Genomic DNA, 21,844 nt, shown 5'->3' with positions numbered 1-21,844 from the left:
GACAGCCCCAAAAATGAAGGAGAAGTGAAGCGCACCTCAACTGGATCCAGAAGAACCCACGCGCATGAAAATTGGAGCAGGAAAACCGAAACCAGCAGCCCGCAGCCGCGACTAGTACGCGGCCCAACATAAAGCCCACCAAAATACCTCACCAAGCTAACTGGCGAACAGTGCCGCGGCAGCACACAGACACAGGCAGAGTAGCAACAGCAGCGAGCTGACCCCGGGCCAAAGCACCAGTTGGATCGGAGCCCAGCAAACCCCACGGCGCATCCCCACTTGGATTGCGCAGCCCATCTCCCACAAGAAGGAAGCGCCAAGACCGAACCTCCAGCAAAGGTGGAGGGGTAGCACTAATCCTCAGGGAATCTATTAACGCAAGGCAACAGAAAACCACTGAGACGGACAACTTTGACATGCTTTCAGTAAAAATATCACCCTCGCCAAATGATACCATAACACTCCACATTGCTTATCGTCCACAAGGACGAACCGATGACTTCCAACACAAAATCACCCACATCCTAGGAGACCACTTAAAAACAAATACAAGAGCTATTCTCTTAGGTGACCTTAACTTAGGCTTCCAAGACCCCAAAGACAAGAAAGGCAAAGCCCTTGCTAAAGCTCTCCTAGACCTAGGCTTCACTCAACTAATCGGCAACCCGACCTCACCAAAGATCGCAAACTTGATTGGATCGCGAACTACAATTGTCCCGTTGACCTTGGCTCCAACACCCCTCTCCCATGGACGGACCACCACCTATTACACTTCTTCATACCATCTAAGCCAACAGTAAAGCCAAACCCACCCGCACCAGCCACTCTGGCCAGATCCAAGAAATCACTCGACGCAGAAAGAATCCTCCCCCTCATTGAAAACTCTGCGCTCGCCCACCCTACTTCCAGTGATCCCACAGAACTAGTCAAAATTTATAACACCACGCTGAAAGAGCTACTAGACACCATCGCTCCATTGGAAAAGAAAAAAGCCAAGCACTCTCCATGCTAACTCATGGTTCACTCAAGAACTCCTTGACGCCCGAACTGCCAAAAGAGTAGCTCTAACCTCCTGGCAGAATAACCCTTCCACCACTACCAGTGACGCTTGCCACACAGCCGCTAGACTCTACAAGCATGCCATCTCCAAAGCCAAAGCAGACATGTACAACTCGAGAATTGAGAAATCAAATTCCCAATCCAAAGAATTATTCGCAGTCTATAAAGAGCTGACCATCCCCCCACCGCCGTACAACCCACTGAGAAAAACGAAACCTGGTGTAACAATATCCAACACGCCATGCTAAACAAAATTAAAACACTCCAGAACAAAATTAAGACCCAATCTGACAACCTGCCCAAAGTTGCTCTACCCACCCTTAAGCCATCCCCCAACCCACCAGCTACAGACCGTCAACAGGGCACTAACAAACCCACACCATTTTCATTCAGGGAAGTAACCATCCCAGAAGTCCTACTAATCATGAAGCGCATCAAACTGTTGCTATGTAAAGGGGACACACCCCCAGCCAACATCGTCAAAGACTGCGCCGCAGCCTTAGCCCCATTCATCACCTCCTTTATCAACGCCTCCTTCACCAATAGTACCGTCCCACTCGCCCTTAAGGAAGCATGGGTGCGCCCACTACTAAAGAAACCCACCCTTGACCCAGACTCCCCCACCAACTACCGTCCAATTACTACAGTGCCCTTCCTGTTGAAAATCCTGGATAAGGCTGCATACCTACAGATTCAGTCTTACCTAGAAACCCACAATATCCTAGGAAAAAGACAATCCGAGTTTCGCCTTTGTCATGGCACAGAATAGGCCCTCTTGGACCTCAAGAATCAATTACTTGAAGCCATGGACAAAGGCAAATCCTCACTCCTCTTACTCTTGGATCTGTCTGCGGCCTTTGATTTGGTTGACCAAAAGATCCTGTGCAAACATCTCAAGGACACCGCCCACTTCTCCCATGAAGCCACCGCCTGGATAACCTCCTTCCTGGAAGACCGAGCGATGAGGGTCTTCTCCGATCATGCCTCAGCCACCCCTTCCACCATTGAGTGTGGAGTGCCACAAGGATCCTGTACCTCCCCCCACTCTATACAAACTCTTCACCCTCCCACTGTTCTGCGACCTAGAAGAATTCGGCGTAGCCTTTACCAACTATGCCGACGACACACATTCGTCTGCCCCTTACTGGGAACTATGAACAAGACCTTAACACACTCCAAAAGACTTGTGCACGCATCCAGGGCTGGATGGCAGCCAATGGTCTCTGCCTAAACGGGGGAAAAAAACGAAATCCTACTGATAGGCCCCAAAGAGTCTCTAAAAATACTGAATGACTAGTATAATTCCTTCAACATTGAGAATACGGTTATCACAGCTTCCACTGCAGTGAAAACTCTTGGGGTATACCTTGACGCCACCTTATCAATGGACAGGCAAGTCAGCGCCATCTCATCCTCAGTTGCAATCACTACAAAAATCATAAACGCAGTAAAACCACACCTATCACCAACCAACTGCCTCAACATCGCCAGAGCCACCATTGCCGCAAAACTACTACTGCAACATCCTGCTCCTAGGCACCTCCACCAAAAACATTAACAAACTGCAAACGGCACAAAACAATGCCCTCAGAGCGGCCCTCAGCATACCTAGGAGAGAACACATCTCACAGGCAAGAAAAGATGCCCACTGGCTACCCATCAAAGAACGCATAACATTTAAAGCCCTCACGGTTATTCACAAATGCATTGCCCAGACAGCCCCTGCCTACCTGTCAGAAAGAATACACCTTGCTCCAGCCCACAGACCAAGGCGGGACCAATACTCCCAGCTATTATCAGTTCCAGTTTTCAATAAAGCCAAAGCGGGCGGTACAAACTTTGACGTACTAGCCCCCAAAGCTTGGAACGCACTCCCGCCCAACCTACGCCATGAAAAATCTGTCTTCAGAAAGGTGCTAAAAACTAATCTATTCAACAAACTGTCCCTACAATGCCTAACCTGCCTACGTAAAGATTTTTTTCCCCCCCAAATCTCTACAACTGCTATGTAATGTACCTTTGCTAAGTGAATAGGGTGTAACAGCGCCACGATGCCTATGGGCCGCTGGGCGCTTTATACATTCAAATAAATAAATGTACGAGGCAGGGGAGTGCCGTGCCATCACCCTCACGGCAGACGGCCAGGGGAAGCGGAGGCACCAGCCCCCACCAGCTGAACAGGGCCCGCCCCCCCAAACCTCATGCCTTGGCATACATGCCATGTGTTGGGCATAGGCGACTGGTTAGACCTACCCAAAGGTCTTATTTTGTTGTTTGGTTAAGAGTTGGGGAAGGCTCCTGTTGGAGTCAGAATGAGTTGCATGCTTCCAGGGTAAGACAACAGAGGCCATACCAAACTGCCACTACACACTATAGCACCCCAAGGCATAATCTATACACGATCCGCATTATCCAGGATACGCACACATAGGCAATGACCCCCACTATCAACCTAGTGTCACTTAATATACAGGGCCTGGGCCACCCCATTAAACGCAGAAGAATGCTCAACAGCATGCGGGATCTCCAAGGTGACATGATATTCCTCCAAGTAACTCACCTAGGACTTGCAGAGTCGGGGAAGCTACAACAGGGATGGGTGGGCATGGCTATTCACTCCCCTCATCATGGGAAAAGAGGAGTATCGATACTCATTAATAGGCGGGTCCCATTCCATGTCAAGCATACCATCGCAGACACTTAGGGCAGGTATATGCTCGCTCAGGGCCTACTACACCAACACCCCATCACGCTCCTTAATGTGTATGCATCCACCACGGATACCCCATCCTTTTTCACTAAGATGTTCGCGACCTGTGCACAATATATGGGCAAGCTCGCGTTCATAGGAGGTGACCTTAACTTATCCTGGACCCCCGACTAGATCACCAATGCACGCCCACAGGGGGCACCATCACCACGAAGAAATGGGCTTCTCTTCAGGCAATAATACATTGATGTGTGGACACATACACAGCCAAAAACAAGACTTCACATTCTACTCACACCCACACGATAGTTACTCCCGGCTGGACTACTGGCTAATACCTTCTAACACACGTTATCTGGCGACAGAACTATCCTTCCGATCCCCCTATCGGATCATGCCCCGGGCCTCCTATGCATCACCCTACCGGACACAATACGCAAACCACCCCAGTGCAGGCTAAACATACATTATTCTCCCCTACCCCATCATAGTGGAACATCTAGTGGCAGACACAGAGCGGTTCTGGGAAAACAACATAGGACAGGACTACACAGCTCATAAATGCTGGGACGCCTACAAGGCCTATATGAAGGGCAATTGGATGAAATGTGGGGGGCTGAAGTAGCCCGCCTAACGGTCGAACTCGACAAAGTAGAGTGAGACCACAAAAGAACCAGAAACCAACAACTAAAACACTTCTAAATAAACTCTCCGCCAAGATAGGTCAACTGACGGCTGACCGCGCCCAAAAATCATACACTAGCTGGTCCCAGACCTATTATATCGAAAGCCACAAGCCCCTAAGGTCAATGGCATTGGCCCTAAAACAGAGGCAAGCAGCGCAAACAATAGCTCTAAGCAGGACAGAGGGGGAGAGCGACTAGTTGGGGACACCCGTATAAATTAATGATTCGCAGAATTCTACAAAGAGCTATACACAGCAGCATACTCCTCCATGACCCAAGATGTAGATCTCTGTTTAGACTCCATACAGACCCCCAAAACCCCACCCGATCAGAAGGCCGCCATGGAGGCCCAAATCACGGTGGCGGAAATATCAATAGCCATAGCCGCACTGTCCGTGGGGAAATCAGCGGGGCCTCACGGACTCCCGATAAACCTCTGTAAAGAACTAGGAGAAGAAATCGCATCCCAGCTGGAGGAGGTATTCAAAGAGGCAGTAGAGCAAGGCCATCTCCCCCAATCTATGCTTGAGGCAAACCTAACTTTCACAAGGGGGGCGGGACCCAGAAAAGTGCGGCTCCTACAGGCCCATATCTCTCATGAACACGGACACCAAGATCTTAGCAAAGTGCCTAGCGAAACGCATAGAAAACAGCCTTCCAAACATCATCCATAAAGACCAAACGGGCTTCATTTGAAATAGACATTTGAGTGATAACATGAGAAGACTGCTGCACATGGTAGACCCCGAAGACCTAATACTGGCTCTAGATGCGGAAAAGGCTTTTGACAAAGTGCAATGAGAGTTCATATTCAAAGTCCTACCACGCTATGGCTTTCCTCCCCATCTTGTCCAAATGATAAAACTGTTATATATGGGCCCCACAGCCGCGGTGGTAAACAATGGGATTGCCTCCCCAGCGTTTTAACTCCAATCGGGCACGCGCCAAGGGTGCCCCTAATCGCCCCTGCTCTACGCCCTATCCATAGAGCCGATAGCGATCAAGCTCTGGGTAGATAAGGGATGGGCAGGTATAGTACAGGGGGTTGAGGAACACCGCGTGTCCCTCTCTGCGAACAACATGCTGCTTTACATTAGCAACGACCCTGCATCCCTTGCACACATCCAGGCGCTTCTACTCGAGATGGGCCCCATGGCGGGATACAAAATCAATTGGAGAAAATCTGAGGTCATGCCACTACGCCCAGACATCCCGTGGGACCCCGGGCGGTGGCTCTTTTCTCCCTACAAAAACACTACATTAAATACCTGGGTTAACATTAGCGTGTCAATTGGTAGCATCAGGGACCTAAACTACCCACAGTAAATAACGGGCATCTGACAGGACCTTAAAAGATGGGATACCCTAAACCTCTCCCTGACCGGGCGGATAAACGCCCTGAAAATTAATTTGTTCCCCAAGATAATATACATTGCAATGATGATCCCAGTCAGCCTGCCTCTCAAGGTCATGAAAGATCTGGACAAAGCAATTAACAAGTTTATCTTTTTTTTTTTTTTAGGTATATATATATATTTTTATTGGTTTCAAGAAACCTTTTAAAAAGTACAAAACAAAATTACAACACATCAGCAGTAGAACCCACACACTCCCTCCGAAAAGCCAGCAACTATGTCATGGTTTCCATCGAGTGCACTAAGTGGCCTGTTGGAGGTGACACAGGATCCCTACAGCGGGATTTATTACACTTAAGGTGTGGGATTCATTTCGGCAAGACAGGTTTTCAAGACTTTCAAGTTTATCTGGAAAGGGAAGAAGGCGAGAATACGCCTATCGGTCCTACAGGCAGCAAAGGCAGACGGTGGACTGGCGACCCCATCCCATAAGGCATACTATCAAGCGGCACAAGTCTGCTGGATAAAACGCTGGCTGGACGCATCGGACTACTCCAGCTGGAGGGCAATGGAAGATGAGCTAATGAAACCACTCAACCCAATTGAGATCATGGCCATTCCCCCAAACGGGCTCCTGCCAGCCATAAAAAAACATAATAGGTCCCACAATCGCCAAATGGCATAAACTCAGGACAGTGCAAAGGGTCCAAACCAAGCACGCACCACCATGGTTCAGCATCCGGGCGGTGCTATCCTACGGACTGGCGCACAAAACTTAACCAAAAGCAGGACCAAAAGTGGGCCAACATAAGAATAATGGACATATGCGAGGAGGGGGTACTACAGCCGTTCCAAGACACATGTATGAAACTTGGCCTAAGCATAGGCTACTGGCTCACATACCACACAATATGCACCACTAAACGTCGCCACATGGCACAACCCATACCCCCCGGCCAACCCACCTCCCCACCCCCGGCCCTGACCCCCTGTGAGACTGAAATGGAGCGACACCTCAAATCCTTTCCCCTCCTCCGCACATTCTATGGCAGCCCCGAACAACCTGGGATTGAACCACACACTTGTACACGTATGGTCTGAGGACCATGGGGTCCAAATTGAGATATCTGACATTCTGGACTACTACACCGCCATATCACTAATCTCCATCAACCTCAAACGGAGAGATCCAGTATTTTATTTTAATTTTTGTTATTTGTTATATGCCCAGACCCGGAGGTATCACGGCATAGGTTACAGAATATTTATTTACTTATCTGGTTTCAGTGTAAAATCAATTACAAATACTACACCCCTACACAAGATGGGGGATATCCCAAACAAGCGATTGCATGAAAGAGTGCTGTGCCATTGGCATGATGGGTCATATACTCTGGCAATGTCCATACTGGAGGGAAGTGCACAAGCAGGTTACGGACATCAGTGGGGCCTCCGTAGCATTCACACCCGAGGTGATGTTCTTAGGGGCAATGGCTGACGACTGGCACGATGGCGGGCTAACCCGCAAACTCCTAGGTCTATTTACGGCAAGGAAACGCCTCATCACCCACTGGAACGCTAAGAACCTCGGCCGAGTGAGCCACACTCCTTTCAAAAACCTGTAGAATGGAACAAGAGACTTTTGCTAGACACCAGACACACAATCCCTCGAGAGCAATACAATTCCGAGAACTGACTGGCCCATACACGTAAGGGGGGGGAGGAACGAGTAGACGACCATCAAAAATGTAAACATGGCGAATGACCCAATAAGAAGCGAATAGAGAAGGCGAAAGGGGAATACGGTACGCCAATGCCCGGCCACGACAGACATAAACATGCCGTTGCAACTCACAGATGGGGATGCTGGGGGGGAATGTTAATTTTTTTTGATTAAATGCATACTATCACCATTCTGATGTTAAACATGAATTTCAGAACAAGAAAAAAAAGATACTCATTAGCGCGCAATGTGTCAGCGCAGTGATCTTAACGGTATGGTACCGAGTTTTTAAAAAATGCCAATAAAAAGATGTTTAAAAATGTTTAGTTGCAATGACCGAGTTGCTTTGGAGCTACCACCAACCGCAGACTGAACCAGACGTTTTCACAAACTAGTACTGAATCCCGAATTAAGCAGATTGGCTCTGACCCTAGCGTCCTGCCTAACACACATGATTTAAAGTGCTCCATTAGGCCCGCATGAAAACAATATAGACTATATGCAGGCAACTTTTCCCAGACTCACAGTAATGCCTGGACATGCATCCATGGCTTCATTCGTCAGTCAGCATTTTTTTCTATTTTCAAACCATGAGGACGTTTCTACTGTACTTAACTAAGTAATCCCCTATTGATGCCCCAATTACTTACAGGTTATCCACATTACTCTGAGTCCAGCTCTTCCTAGTCACCGTCCTAACCTATGTGAGGCAATAGCTTCCCTGAAAGACCTCTGCTGACGGGCAGTATCCCCAAAAAAAATTTCCTCCTCACATCCTTGTGATGGGGTATACATAGAGGTCACTCTTTCAGCTACTCCTGATCCTCACAAGCCAAGAACAATGTTCAAAGTTGGGAGGGAGGGAGGCAGGCAGGGAGGGAGGCAGGGAGGGAGTGAGGTAAGTAGACTGTGACGCATAAGCTCTGGACTTGGAATAGTGAACATAACCGATGAGTGGATCTCTACCACTGTGTCCAATCTTCCTCGTCCCAGTCCTAGCTAAAGTAAGGATATGGCAATCAGTCAACTTTGAACTGCAAATCACAGAACTGGAGATTACAGTGGAGAACTGTTATTCACACTTGATGTCCATTTTATCCTGCGAGTACTCCATAGGGGTTTGTTTCCCCTGAATCTTGTAGTGCAGAATGAATATGAACGCAGATGCACTGGTAGCGGGTTGACTTATTTCCTGCATCAGAACCCCTTTCAATTCCACCCAAAAGGCTGCCACTCCTCTAGTTCATCTATCCTGCACACCCAGCAGAGCAGGCAACTCTACAAGTTCATAATGCTGTTGTGATCACCTGCTCAATCCACCTACTGAGGGAGCAGTGGTTTAAGACCCTGATGTGCAGTGCCCGAAAGTCACAATGAGTCTCCTTTTGAAAATCGTACTTTTCATTAGAGATGTGTGTTTGAACTGCTATTCGCACATATAAGGCACAGATATTTACCGGGAAATAAAAACGAAGGCCAGATAATTTGTGTACTATGAAAAGGCATTGAAACTTTAGGGGTAAAAGTGGGGTAAATTTAAGCAGACACCCACTTTTGAGAACTGTAAATACGGGGGAAACAGAATGCATGTAGGAAAAACGTCCTCTTTCGCTCACAGCAGAACACCATTATAGATGCACCTTTACCGTAAACGACCAGCTGCAACTAAACTTTGCTTCCCTACACCATGAACCCACCTGGCATTATGTATCCTGGGAGGTACTGCAACCTCGGATTACATGATTACTTTTAGAACTCGCTTATGTTCTCCAAGCATACATTGTTTTTTAAAATTCCACATACCCTACTTGTCTCATCAATATATAATGATTTATGGTGCCTCGCCTATGCCAAAGCACACAAGTGCATTTTCTTTTTGCTGACATCATAAATGTTTGTTCAGCAAAAACTAAAGAAAGGAAATTGCAATCCATTTTAGAGGGGTTGGTAGCACTGATGAAGGGATTGCGAAAATACCAAATTCAATGAGCCAAATGAAATCTTGATTAAAGTGGTTTATCATTAATTGGTCTCATGTGCTTCGTATTCAATGTAAGGGTGGTCTGAAGGATAGTGATTTCTTGTTTGTTCCAATGTGTTTAGGATTATCACCGAAAAGTAGTCTGTTTGTTTTCTGACTGTTGAATTTTAGTAATCCATACTGTAAGCCTGTATTGGTGCTTTGAGGCTTTAACAATGGCTGCTTATGTAGGAATGATTGTCGCAGTTTAAGACAAAGTGGCTGTTGTGCCCCAAAACACAAGCAGCAATGCTAGTGCATAATGTAGGAAATAGGCTGGTAAAGAGATCAGAGGCTACAAAAAAAATTCCTTAGGGCATCGCACAAATCAATGTGGTTGTATGTGAAAACTAGGCACAGTGCCACATTTGCCTCTGGTCATTTTATAAGCGCTAAGCCATCCAACATATGCACCCATTATAGCATTAATATATTTAGAGCATACTGGGGTGCGCTTCATATACAAGCAATATATTATATGACTGTTCTGTGATGGGTATCATACTGGTAAAATACTTCCTTTAATAGAAGTGGTGGCATGATGCACCTGTACAAAGGTTGAAGATCATTTTCATGCAACGTTGTTGTTACTGGTCCCGTTTTTAGAGGGTAGCCATCCTTTCTAGAACGCATCCTTCAGAAACCCACAATCCAATTTCCACTTCTGAGCTCTGGGCGTAGATTTTTATGTTGGTTGTATTAATCTTAATCACATGGTGCTTGTTCAAAAAAAGCCTTAGAACATCATGCAAGACTTTACGTGTAGATCTGGTTTAAATTGGGAGCCTGAATATGCATATCAAAAAGTGCCTAGATTGACCCCTCCATAGAACCACACTGCCACTTTAAATTGGACAGAAGAGGTGCTTTTGGAGGGAAATTTTGCTTCCAGGGTTGCCATATGTTTACATTCACTCTAACCTGCACACATGCCTCGTCAGATGGACTAATAATGTAGCTAGCACACTTATAACTTTGAAGTGGGCAATTCATTCATTAATTGGTACCAATTAATTGGTACAATTTTTGCATTCTTTGGGGTCAGATGGGTGCTGTGTTGCACCCATTTGCCCTCAACAAAGACAAAAAAAGCCATTCGCCAAAAAGACACACTTTGGGGAATTAGAGGGCTGGCGCTGTGCCTGTGGGCCAGCCCCCCACCCCAAACCCCCCCCCCCCCCCAGGGAGGGGCAGATTCGTGCTGCTTCCTTATTGGGGGCAACATTGAGGGTCTGACCCCATTTTGCCACCCCAGGGAAGCAGCAAGGACCACTAGGCCACCAGGGAAATGGTCTGGGGAATGGAGGGGGCAGGGCAATCAGCCCCCACCCCCGAAAAATGCCAACCAGATGGCATAAGGTTTTGCCTTTTTTGGGGGTAAATTGGTGCAGTTTTGCATCGATTTGCCCCCAAGGAAGGCAAAACAACGTGGGTCAATTTTGCCAGAGGCACACTTGGGGGGCATCAGGGGGCTGGCCCTATGCCTGTATATGCCTGTAGGGCCAGTCCCCTCAGGAATCCCCCATGGAGGGGGAAGCTCCTTTCTGCTTCCCTGGGGGTGAGAGGGAGGGGGGCAAAAGTGAGGGCCTGGTCACATTTTGCCAACCCTGTGAAGCAGTAAGGAACACTAGGCCACCACGGATAAGATTTTGGGGTTGGGGTCTGTTTCACCTGTTGCAGTACCCCTGGCCATCCAGGAGCTCTGGGTGTGCTGCGTTACATCTTTGCCGTCGAGGGAGGGATGGGGGAGCTTGTCCAGGCTACCTGGGACTGTCGCTGGTCCTGGGGACGGTCGACCTACATGGGAGACGGGTGCCCAAGGAAGGGGGTAGCACCCCCGGCCGTCCTGAAGCTCTGGCTGTGCCGCGTTACAGCTTTCCCTTCTGGAGACCCTGCTGGAACACCCCGGGACCACCGCTGGGCTTGGGGATGGGCGATCCACATGGGAGGCAGGTACATATTTGTCGGGACACCAGTGGGAATGTGGGCGGTAGGACATATGGTGGAGCCCGGGTGTTTCAGTGGTTTCCTGGTGGCTAACATTGTGTTTTTTCTCCTACATTTTGGACTTTGCCGGTCCTTGTGGGTAATAATTTGTCACACGATTCACGCAAGTGAGGGCTCATTAGATTCCCACGGGTGTTGTCTTTTCAGAAATGCATGGGGTTCCCTGTTCCCTTGGTTGACACCCCAGCCCAAATTTGTGGATTGTCCGCAAAGCCAATCCAGTCTTCCCCAGGGTGTTTGATGTACCAGTGGTTTAGCCATTTCCCTTTGTGCCCACGTCAGTGCACCCACACGAGGTACCATTTTTATCGCAACACCGGTGGGAATGTAGAATATTTGTTTTCTCTTGGTTGTGATAACGTTTTCATAAATTTCCTACTGCGGTTTATTAAACAACCCTTTCATTTTCCAAATGTGACCTACATTTAGTCACTGCTTTAGGCACTGTAGGCTTTTATAACCTACGCAATTCACCTTTCGGTCAAAAGCTCTTCCTGTGCTCTTTCAGAAAATATATGATTGCCATTCATTAACACATTAGTTTTCGGTATTTTCAAATGCTAAGTACGTCTGTTTAGGCTGTGGGCATAACAATCCTGTATACCATGTCTCCGTTTTTGGCTCGTGGTACTTCTTGTTTTGTGAAACATTTTGAAAAATGTGATTTCCTAACTAGAAGAGTCAGGGGAATGTAGCGGTGCATTGCTTTTCTCAATATTCACGGAAACCATTACCTTACAAGTGCAAACATGTCCAGCACATACTTTTTATTTTTCTGTCACTTTTCACAGTCCCACATGGGAATTTTAGGTACATTGTTGTTGCCTGGCTGAACTTGGAATTTTGGCTACTTTTCAGAAATGTATGCCTTTGTGTTCCCATTGAGCTTTCCTGCCCTCCTCTTCCATTCTGTGCCGATAGTTCGGGGGCAACGCGCTTGTCTTGGAAGCAAGATGATGCAGAGCAACACAGGTTCGATCCCCAGGTCCGAGCTTAGAAACCTCCTGCGTATAAGTGTATAATAAATATCCAATTATAATAGTTATAAGCATGTCCTATTAAAAAGAAAAATAATAATTTAGGGAAAAATCACCAACTTCTCACAAAACTGATGGTAACCTTATGAAAAATATTTTTTGTTTCCCCTCACCCTGTTCTTGAAAGGTTGGAAAATGGCGAATTCAGAACTGCAAACCTTTTGTTCCTACCTCTTACAAGAAAAAAACAGGCTTCTTCGTACATTATTTTCTGAAAAAACACATTTTGTCACCTTTGTTATTTTCTCACACACCGTAAAACAAACCACGAATCCTTCGTGTCGTTGTGACCATCTACATTTGGGAAGAAAAGGGTGCACATTTGATCGGGATAACATTTGTAACAAAGGTTACAAGGGATTGAATCGTGACATACCAAAATGTCCAAACAAGGGCTCAGCACTGGGAGGGAAACCCTCAGCAGTTAAGAAGTTAAACATCATGCAAATACCTTAGTGACTGCTTAGTAATTTGCTTTTCGTATGTGATGAATACAGACTGGGCTTAGCTTTATTGTTGTCAAATGCATGTCTACTAATGCAAACCTGTTTGTAGTCTGCAGAGAGAAGAGGAGGCAGCTTTCGCCAGCACTCAAGGGGCGCAAGGTGGGCAGCCATCCCTCACCTTCTCAAAGTTTGAGGAAAAGAAAACAAATGAGAAAACACGCAAGGTGACAACTGTTAAGAAGTTCTTTAGTTCGTCCTCTAAGGCACCGTCCAAAAAGGGTGAGCTTCTTTCCTTTCTCGTATGTGCAGGATGTTTCCCAATAATGGTACTAAATAAACTGTGCTCTCTACATTTCTAGATTTGCCTTTTAAAATTCATAATGTTATTGAAGCACACCTTTTATAGCACGTGCACAGTGCTGCCCTTAAAAAAAAAAAAAAAGTGTTTATTTATTTAAGGTACTGGGTGTTTTGGGGAGGAAAACTGTTCTTTCCTAAAACATATAAAATATAATATGGGTACTTCCCACTTATTATATTTTGGGGGCCTTCGTCGCAAGAGGAAGAAACAATATAATCTAAGGCAAAAAGGAAACCGGCTACCCCTCCCTTTTCCACGTCTACTAATAACCTTGAACTATGCTGTGTGATAAGGTTGAAAAAATCCACTGCACCTCTGCCAGAAATCTGTTAAAAACTGTTTAATATTTCATAACTCTTGGTAAAAAAAAAAGTTCATATTACAAAGAGCATTACAAAAACATGGGTACAGTCACTTTGCCAAAATACTTGGACGTGCCAAGACATGTTTAAAAAAAAAATACCTTATCACACTGTGGGCTTAGTATACAATTGTGACAATGTTACTATTTTTATTTTTGTACCACAATAAGAACATCAAGGTTCTGATAAAAGTGCAACGTAGTCACCCAACCACACGTTACACCTTTCATGTACTTCAGAGAATAGCTCAGATCACTGTGTGTGTATGGTGCCATTCACTCTGGATCTTATGCAATAATATATTTTGTGCAGAGAGGTGGCACCGTTTTTTTACCAAGAGTTAGGAAATATTAAATTGTTTTTACATATTTCTGGTAGAGGTGCAGTGGATTTGTTTTCAACTACAGCACCAAGCATAGCTCAAGGTAATTGATAGGCTACTCCTTCCTTTTCCACATCTATTTCATTTTTGCCTTTCCTACAACCTTTCACAGTTTATCTAGAATCTTAATTTTTCAGTGTATCAATTTTACATTTAATTTATATGCATTTTCAGTACAATCAAGCCATAACTGTACAATGAGTTGTTTTAAATTCCAATGACAACCTCTAATTCCAAATGGAATGATTAAAAGGATTAATGGGGCACTGAGCGCAGGGCAGTATTCCACATATCTCCTGCATATCATAAAGCTGCATCTTTCTTTCTCCTCTTAACTTTTCTACTCCTCGATTTTATAGTATTTTGGATATATCCCCTGGTCCCGGAAGGCTTTCAGTGAAGGGTTTTCATTGTTATGCTCTTTCTCACCATCTGTTTTGGCGAGAGTGTCCCACACACAGCTCTTTCAGGCGCTCTCTTCTGTTTCAGTACAATCAAATTAATTTTTCTTCTATAATGATTTCCATGATGCCCCTTACCCCCTACAATTCAACAACCTACCGGGAGTCAGAGAGCCAGGTCAGGAGCCATGGAAACTCCCATTACAAAACACAGGCAATCATGCACTGACTTGTAAATTAATCCTGAGTTAAATATGTTCATGTTTTAGTGCCAGCATCATGAGTCACCTGCCTTTCTTTAAGTCTAATGGAAGGGTGTATCTCTGTGTGTGTAGTTTACACAAACTAGCTGCAGCTTTGATTCACCGACTCTTGCTATGTGTGCCAAGCTTTTTTTTGTACATTCATCGTATTTGATATCTCTTGCGCCTTTGTGCCACAGCGTCTTAAGTTTTGCCTCACTTTCTTACTTTCAGGCCTCAACGTCGGAGTGTTACAATTGCAGTTGTAACTTTGTTCTGCTGTGAAAGTCATTATTGTCCAGCTTCAATCATGAAGAACTGCTGTAAGAATTTCCAAAGCATATGCGGCTATTTCTGAAGCCCTGCCTGACTATTTTTAGAAGTCCCCAAACCAGTTCCAGGGAACACCCTTGGCATAAACTAATACACTCCCTTAGCCTTCATTGTCGTGTTTTGTCACTTAAATAGGTCTACCTAATGAACAGGGCCCTTGTTTGTATTAATTGTCCTGTCCTGAATCTTCTGGACACCGCCCCTCTCTCCTGCGTCCATTCGTGGTAGAAACTATTTCACAAAGAGACTTTCTTGAAAGGTCTTGCTAAAGCCTATTTAGCTCCGATTGTTGCCTGAGATTCTGGAGCCTCAAGCATTAGTGTATAAACTGTTGGTCCCTTTCAATCAACATTGCCATTGGGAAGCGCTCCCCAGCAGGTACTTGTACAGAAACCGTTTCAATGTCCATCGCATACCACCAAAGATAGTCTACCAGGACTTATTTGGAGGCTTATTTTGCTTGATGATTCTAGATGGGAGCGTTTCCCTATGCAAAGTTTCAGATTCAGCTCCATTTACATGGTGCTTCTCAGGAAAGGATGTCTAGTGTTTCCTTTCTGCTTTCCAAATTATATTTTGGGGTACTGTCCTTTTTAATACAAATTTGAAGGAAAACAAACTTGAAGTTGCCACCAGTGGCATCTTGGAGAAGAGTAACAGACTTATAAAATGATTTGACCATATTGGGTTTCATCTAGCACACCTGCTGCCAATATCATGATCTCAGTATGTTAAATGGTCCTAGAACTGAGCATGATTCAATCACTGTATTGGTACCAAACAATGCACCAAAATACAATAATATTTTAATGTATTTATAAAAACAAAATTGTATTTAATGTAAACATTGACAGATTAGCATAGCATGTTTCTGTCTATACATAGACCAACAAGTGTAAAGAAACAGCAGAACTAGCTGTGGAGAATCTGCTTAATTCTTACTTCAACTATGGGAGATCCCAGGGTATGTTTGGTATAGCACCAGGGGGTATCCCTGGTTTCACACAGTTTTATCATAATAGGTTAAGTTTAAATACTCTCAATCGCACATGTACATTGAACAATTCTGATTCTTTAGAAAATGTTCAATATTAATTCCATAAAATCTTTGTCACCCTTCAATCGAAGATCTCCGTATCAACAAGTATATACAGAATGACAACAAATACAGATGTACATTTAAAAACACATATACCTGACTGGGAATTCCTCACCCCCACAACGTTCCTTTCTTTCTGTCTCCGGCAGGGGGGCAAGGGGGGGGGTGTGGCACCACACAGCTGGAGGCTGCCATCTTCCCCCGCCAGGGATCGCGATAAGTGTCGTTCCCCCCCCCGCTGCACCCCCAATCCAAAGAATTCCCTCCTCGCCCTCCCAACCCCACTTACTTTCTTTTCTGACCATTTCGGGAGCGGACGCGCTGGGAACACTTCTGACCCCAGCGCGTCCGCTCCCAATCCTCGACAGGCTGTCATGGAAAGGAAGGGACTACACGTAGTCCCTTCTCCCTTTCCATGGTGGCCATTTTGTTTGTTCACTTTTTCACATTCATTTGGAATGGCCACCATGGAAAGGGAAAACTGACTTTGTTTTCCCATCCCCGGCGGCCATTTAAAAAAAAAAAAGTTTTGTTCTGAAATACCAGAGCGTTTCGGAACAGAAAAAAATGCTCTTAGTACCCCTGTTTTACGTCCCGGGGGTACTCGTAACAATAGGCTTGTCGCGCGGGGGGCGTCATTACCACTTCCGGTAATGCCCCGGGGCCTTAGTTACTATGGGCCCAGGGGCATTACCTCAAGTGGTAACGCCCCCCCCCCTGCTGCTCGGGCCTAGTGCTTAATTGGTATGTTTGTTCAGCATCATTTCACCTGGGGTGCAAAAGTAGCTCCTGATAGCTGTTGCTGATAAGCTAACCAGGTGCTTCTAAGCTAAAAGAAGGAGCTAAATGACTCCTAGCTCCCCTCATTTTCGAACCCTGCAGTTGGTCCATATTCCTCTTTTTCATAATTTGTTGCACTTTAGAGTGGAAGTTTTCCTCTAGTCTGGTCCATTGTTGATACTTTGTAACAGCAGATCATGACCTTAATAAAGGCACTGGGGAAAATGGATGGCGACCAGAGCAAATTGGAGGGCTCGTTACTGGGGCTATTTAAAATATTTTTTAAAGTCTATTTGTCTGGTGCTGTCTTTAAAAAATAAAAAAAATCGATTTGTGACCCTGCCTCTTTTTTACCTTTTGAATGACTGCACCTTTTGGTCCCATGAAGCCATGGTTAAACGAAATGGCAGCCTGTGAATTCTGAGACTTGAGAGGGATGGTGCAGAAGTTTCCGGCCTTTTCATTTCCCTCAATCATGATATACAGATCGTATAATGTTGTTTTGCCACAGTAAACTATTTTGTAATTTACTAAAAGATCATTACTTACTTCAACAGCATTACTTCGTGGTGAATTACATTTTGTATGTGCTTTGAGGGATAGGAGGTATAGAGGACTTTTGGGCTGTGGGTGGTAGAGATGGAACAAGAGGGATTGGAGTAATGTTGCAGTGAATTACAACAAATTAATTTACGGCAAAACGACTTGGAACCAGAGATGTGTTCTTCGTGCTCTCAATAGATTAAATTATTACATTTTGTGGTTTGTTTGGGGTCTCTAAAATATCAATGTGAACTCTTCCCTATGCAAATCTATCCGCTTTATAGTTCTGTGATTGTTTTCAGGAAACCGTTTGAGTCTCCGAGCACTGGGTTTCAAATTCTGCTGCTGAGCTTAGCTTGCAGAAGTAAGAACCATAATACTTTTTGAAAAAAGACCTGTGCCTTCCTTTCAAGATTTCTGCTTGATCACGTGCTGTTTTGAAAAAATACACACCATGACATTTGTGGAAACGTGCAACTTGTTTACTTTTATCACGTCTTTTTGCATGAGGTTTAGTCGCTTTGAGTTGTATTTTTTCTGTCCCATTAGTACTAGATCATTGAACGTTGAGGGTTTTGCTGTTGCTTGTTCTGTTTTTGTATCTACATCGCATGGCTCTATTCACTAATGCGTTTTTTGCATTTGTATAAAATCAAAATTTAAGCTTATATATTTTTGAGATTTCTGCATCATTTTACATGCACCTCTGTGCAGTTAAGTTGCTATGGTAGAACACTGTCTAAATTATGGTGAAAACACTGGCTGCAAGAAAGGAACTCTTGCTTTCCTATGACTTTCCAGTGTGTTTAAAATGGTATTTGACAACATGCTTCCCATGGTAAAACAGTTTCACTTGTATGCATGAGGAGACACTCACGAAGACATAAATGCCAAATTAAATAGCAATGGTGGTTGAATTGCTCTTTCATCATGGATGGCTGTTAAGGGATCTATGTACAGCAGTATTTTTAACTGGGAAATTGTCAGAGGTGGCGTGAAAACTTGGACAAACTTCTAGTAAATTAAATGGTTTAGACTGCCTGCAGTCTATCCCCTTTCAATAAACTACATTCTGCAGGGTGATTATCCTTTTTTAAACCGTTGTGTCAGGTTAGATTAAGTGAGACTAGCAAGCTTGGTTCAATAAGACTGGATGAGAAAAGCACATTTAACATTCGAAAACTGAGTTTGTATTATTTGGTCCTGAAAATGAGACCTGTACAACTAAGTTCTGGTTTGCTTCACTCAATCCCTGGACACTGCTTTATGTCTGTCTTCTTCAGCCAAATCTGAGCTTTCTTATTGACAGCGACATTTTAGTGAGGCTTGATGTGTCAGAAAAAGTTCTGCTGTCCCAATATCAACTTTCTCTTTTACACAGGATCAGAGATTATAATCTGTATACACCTTTTTGATTTCCTGTTTCACATTGATGGTGGGAACGTTCTACTTACGGATATTCCAAGTAGCTCCCAGAGTTCTTTTAAAACTAGTTGCTCATGCTGTGGCTAAAACCTATCATTGGAGCCAGAAAAAATGGACGGTGACCAATTTTGAAATCCCTGCATTGGCTTTAATTGAAGCGCACATTCTTTTTAATTTAGGCTTCATAATGTTCACAGCTGTTAAGGTTGTGCTTTATAAATGAAATGAAATAAAGACCCAATGGTGTGGCTAAAAATGGCACTTGGATCCGCTTTCCAAAGTCCATGATTTGCTGCTGCTCACCCGCTATCACAAATGTGTGCTTTTCAATCCGCACAGCTTGCTCGAGCCATCGTGTCATTTTAATGTTAATTATAGCCTATAGGACACTTTCACCTACCTTTTTGGTGAGGGACTGCGTTAAACCTTCCAGGGCAGAAAATAAAGAATCTGCCTATGCTGTTTGTAGTGTGCACATAACCTCTCCAGGCTAAATATAGGCTGCAATTTCCAGTTTTTTTTTTTTTTTTAATAAAACAATTTTAATTGGTTTTTACATATAACATTTACAAACCATTTCTCAACCGCCAACATATACATTTCAGTTATATGATTCCTCCCACCCAACTCGACCCACTCTGCATTCCGCCTCCTCCGTCTCGATCATCCCATAGTTGTGCTGATGGTATCCTCTCCACCCCGGACCTGCCTCCGTACTGAGTAACTTGCTCCAAGACGAACATTGTAGCAATCATTTGCCTCCAACCCTCCATCCTCAATCTTCGTTCCTCCCTCTTGCTTCTTGCCACCCAACTGTTTCTGCGTTAACCCATGTCGCTAGGTCTCTCCACTATCCTTGTGCAGACGGCTGCGTCTGTGCTTTACAACTCCTTGCTACCCTGTGTTTGGCCAATATGTACGCCAGGTCTTGTAATTTCTAGGCCTAGGGAAGCTCCCCAACAGACGCACCCATGGGAATCCCACATCTAGAGTAATTTCCACTCTCGCCATTAATTGGGCCACTTCTCCCCAGAATTTACTTATCTCTGCCCACGACCAGAACATATGCACCATCTCCACATTCTCCATCCTGCACTTCTCGAACACTTGTATCTCTGCCCGATTAAACTGAGCTATTTTGTTTGGGGGTGAGGTATGCTCTGTGGGTCACATATAGTTGAATCTGCTCAAACCGTACATTTCTTGACACTTTTTTTGTGGTACTTTTGTACTCTTCCCCACATCTCATCTGACATGGGCTCCCCCACCTCTGTCTCCCAACTCTGTCTTATGTGTATCTCCTTGCTCACCCTATTCATCAATAACTCATAAACACGGGAGACCTCATGTCCCCCTTTCCGACACATCATATAATGTTTTTATGACATCTACCGATTGTAGGGCCAGTACAGCATTCAGCCACTTACCTCTCGTGATCCTCAGGAGTCGAGAATACGTGATGTTGTCCCTGATGCAACCCCATGTCCGCAATCGAGCCCTCCAAAATCCTTGGGCTTCCCATCCACCAGTCCATCCCCCCGCCCCCACTGTCGTTATTCCCATAGGCTCCCAGCTCCCTCTGGCATTTAATCTAACATGTTCGTCCACCACCTCCAGTGGTATTTGCATGGAGTAAGAATGTTCATCAGTAGGCAAGCCTTACGCCAAACCGTATTTCCCAGGTGCAATAATAGACGCTCCTTGTTGATCGGCTGGTTGGGTAGCCATAGTATCGCATTTAGGAAGTACGGTGCACATTCTGCTCTGAGCAACCTAGATTCGGGCGTCTGCTCCTCTGACAGCCAACTGGCCACAAATTGGAGCTGACTAGCCAAGAAATATACTTCAAAATTAGGCAATTTAATACCTTCTTGTTCATATGGGTTTTGTAGTTTACACAATGCTATTCTATTCCTTGAGTTATGCCATAGGTATCTGCTGCATATAGTTTGCACCTTCGCGAAAAACTTTTTAGGTATCATGTATGGAATATTCGCAAAATAGTGTAGTAGTCTCGGCAGTACTACCATCTTTAGCAATGCTGCATGTCCCGTCATGGACAATGCTAACCTTGTCCAGAATGCCATGCTCTTCTCAATTCTGGTTATCACCTTCTGTGTTATGCTTATGTTCTAGCTTTGGGTCACGAAATACATCTATCCCCAGGTATCTAAACGTGTCCAACTCCCATCTTATCGGAAGTACCGGCAGCCTATGTATGGGCTTCCCAACAGAATTTCTCCCAAGGGGTATAAGCTTGACTTTTGCGGATTGTTATGCCCGATAGTGCGGCATATCGTGCCAGCACATTTACTACTATCTGCAGATTCTCTTCCGGGTGTTGCAAGTACAATAGCATATCATCGGCATGCAATGTTTTCGGGTGCCGGCCCCCTCTAGTACTAACTCCCGCTTTTCTGTACTCTTCTCTGATATACCGCCAAGGGCTCTAGCGCCAATATAAAGAGCACCGGAAACCAGTGGCATCCTTGTCTTGTGCCCTTACTCAACTGCCACTGCTCAGAAATAATGGAACCTGTCTTAACTCTTGCCAATGGTGCACTGTACAGCATCCGCACCCATTTAATGTATGTGGGCTCAATCCTGTATTCTTCTAGGACCGCTACCAGCCAGGCACACTTGATGGAATCAAACGCTTCAACTGCGTCAAGTGAAACTACTGCCACCTCCTCTGGTCCCCTTTCGGTGTAATCTATTATGTGAGGTAGCAGCCGCAAATTATGAGTTATGTTCCTGTGTGGAACATACCCCGCCTGATCTGAGTGTAATAACCGGTTTCAACCTATTCGCCATGACCGCAGTAAGAATCGTCCCATCTTGATTAAGTAATGAGGGGACGATGGGATCTGCAA

The 21,844-nt window shown here is 45.0% G+C and overlaps 1 protein-coding gene across 2 annotated transcripts in view; it reads left to right on the top strand.

Moving 5' to 3' along the window:
- The window catches only part of RABGEF1 (RAB guanine nucleotide exchange factor 1), a 618,943-nt gene that overhangs the window by 57,181 nt on the left and 539,918 nt on the right, over nt 1–21,844 (top strand). For both annotated transcript variants that reach the window (XM_069614860.1, XM_069614859.1), the window contains exon 3: nt 13,153–13,322. In XM_069614860.1, the coding sequence (XP_069470961.1) occupies nt 13,153–13,322 (170 nt within the window). The remainder of the gene's footprint in view (nt 1–13,152; nt 13,323–21,844) is intronic.

Source organism: Ambystoma mexicanum, chromosome 9, assembly GCF_040938575.1.
Source record: "Ambystoma mexicanum isolate Mex_15411 chromosome 9, UKY_AmexF1_1, whole genome shotgun sequence".
In the NCBI taxonomy this organism is placed as follows: Eukaryota; Metazoa; Chordata; class Amphibia; order Caudata; family Ambystomatidae; genus Ambystoma; species Ambystoma mexicanum.
Note: the sequence above shows the minus strand (reverse complement) of the source record. Positions and strands in the feature narration are given on the sequence as shown.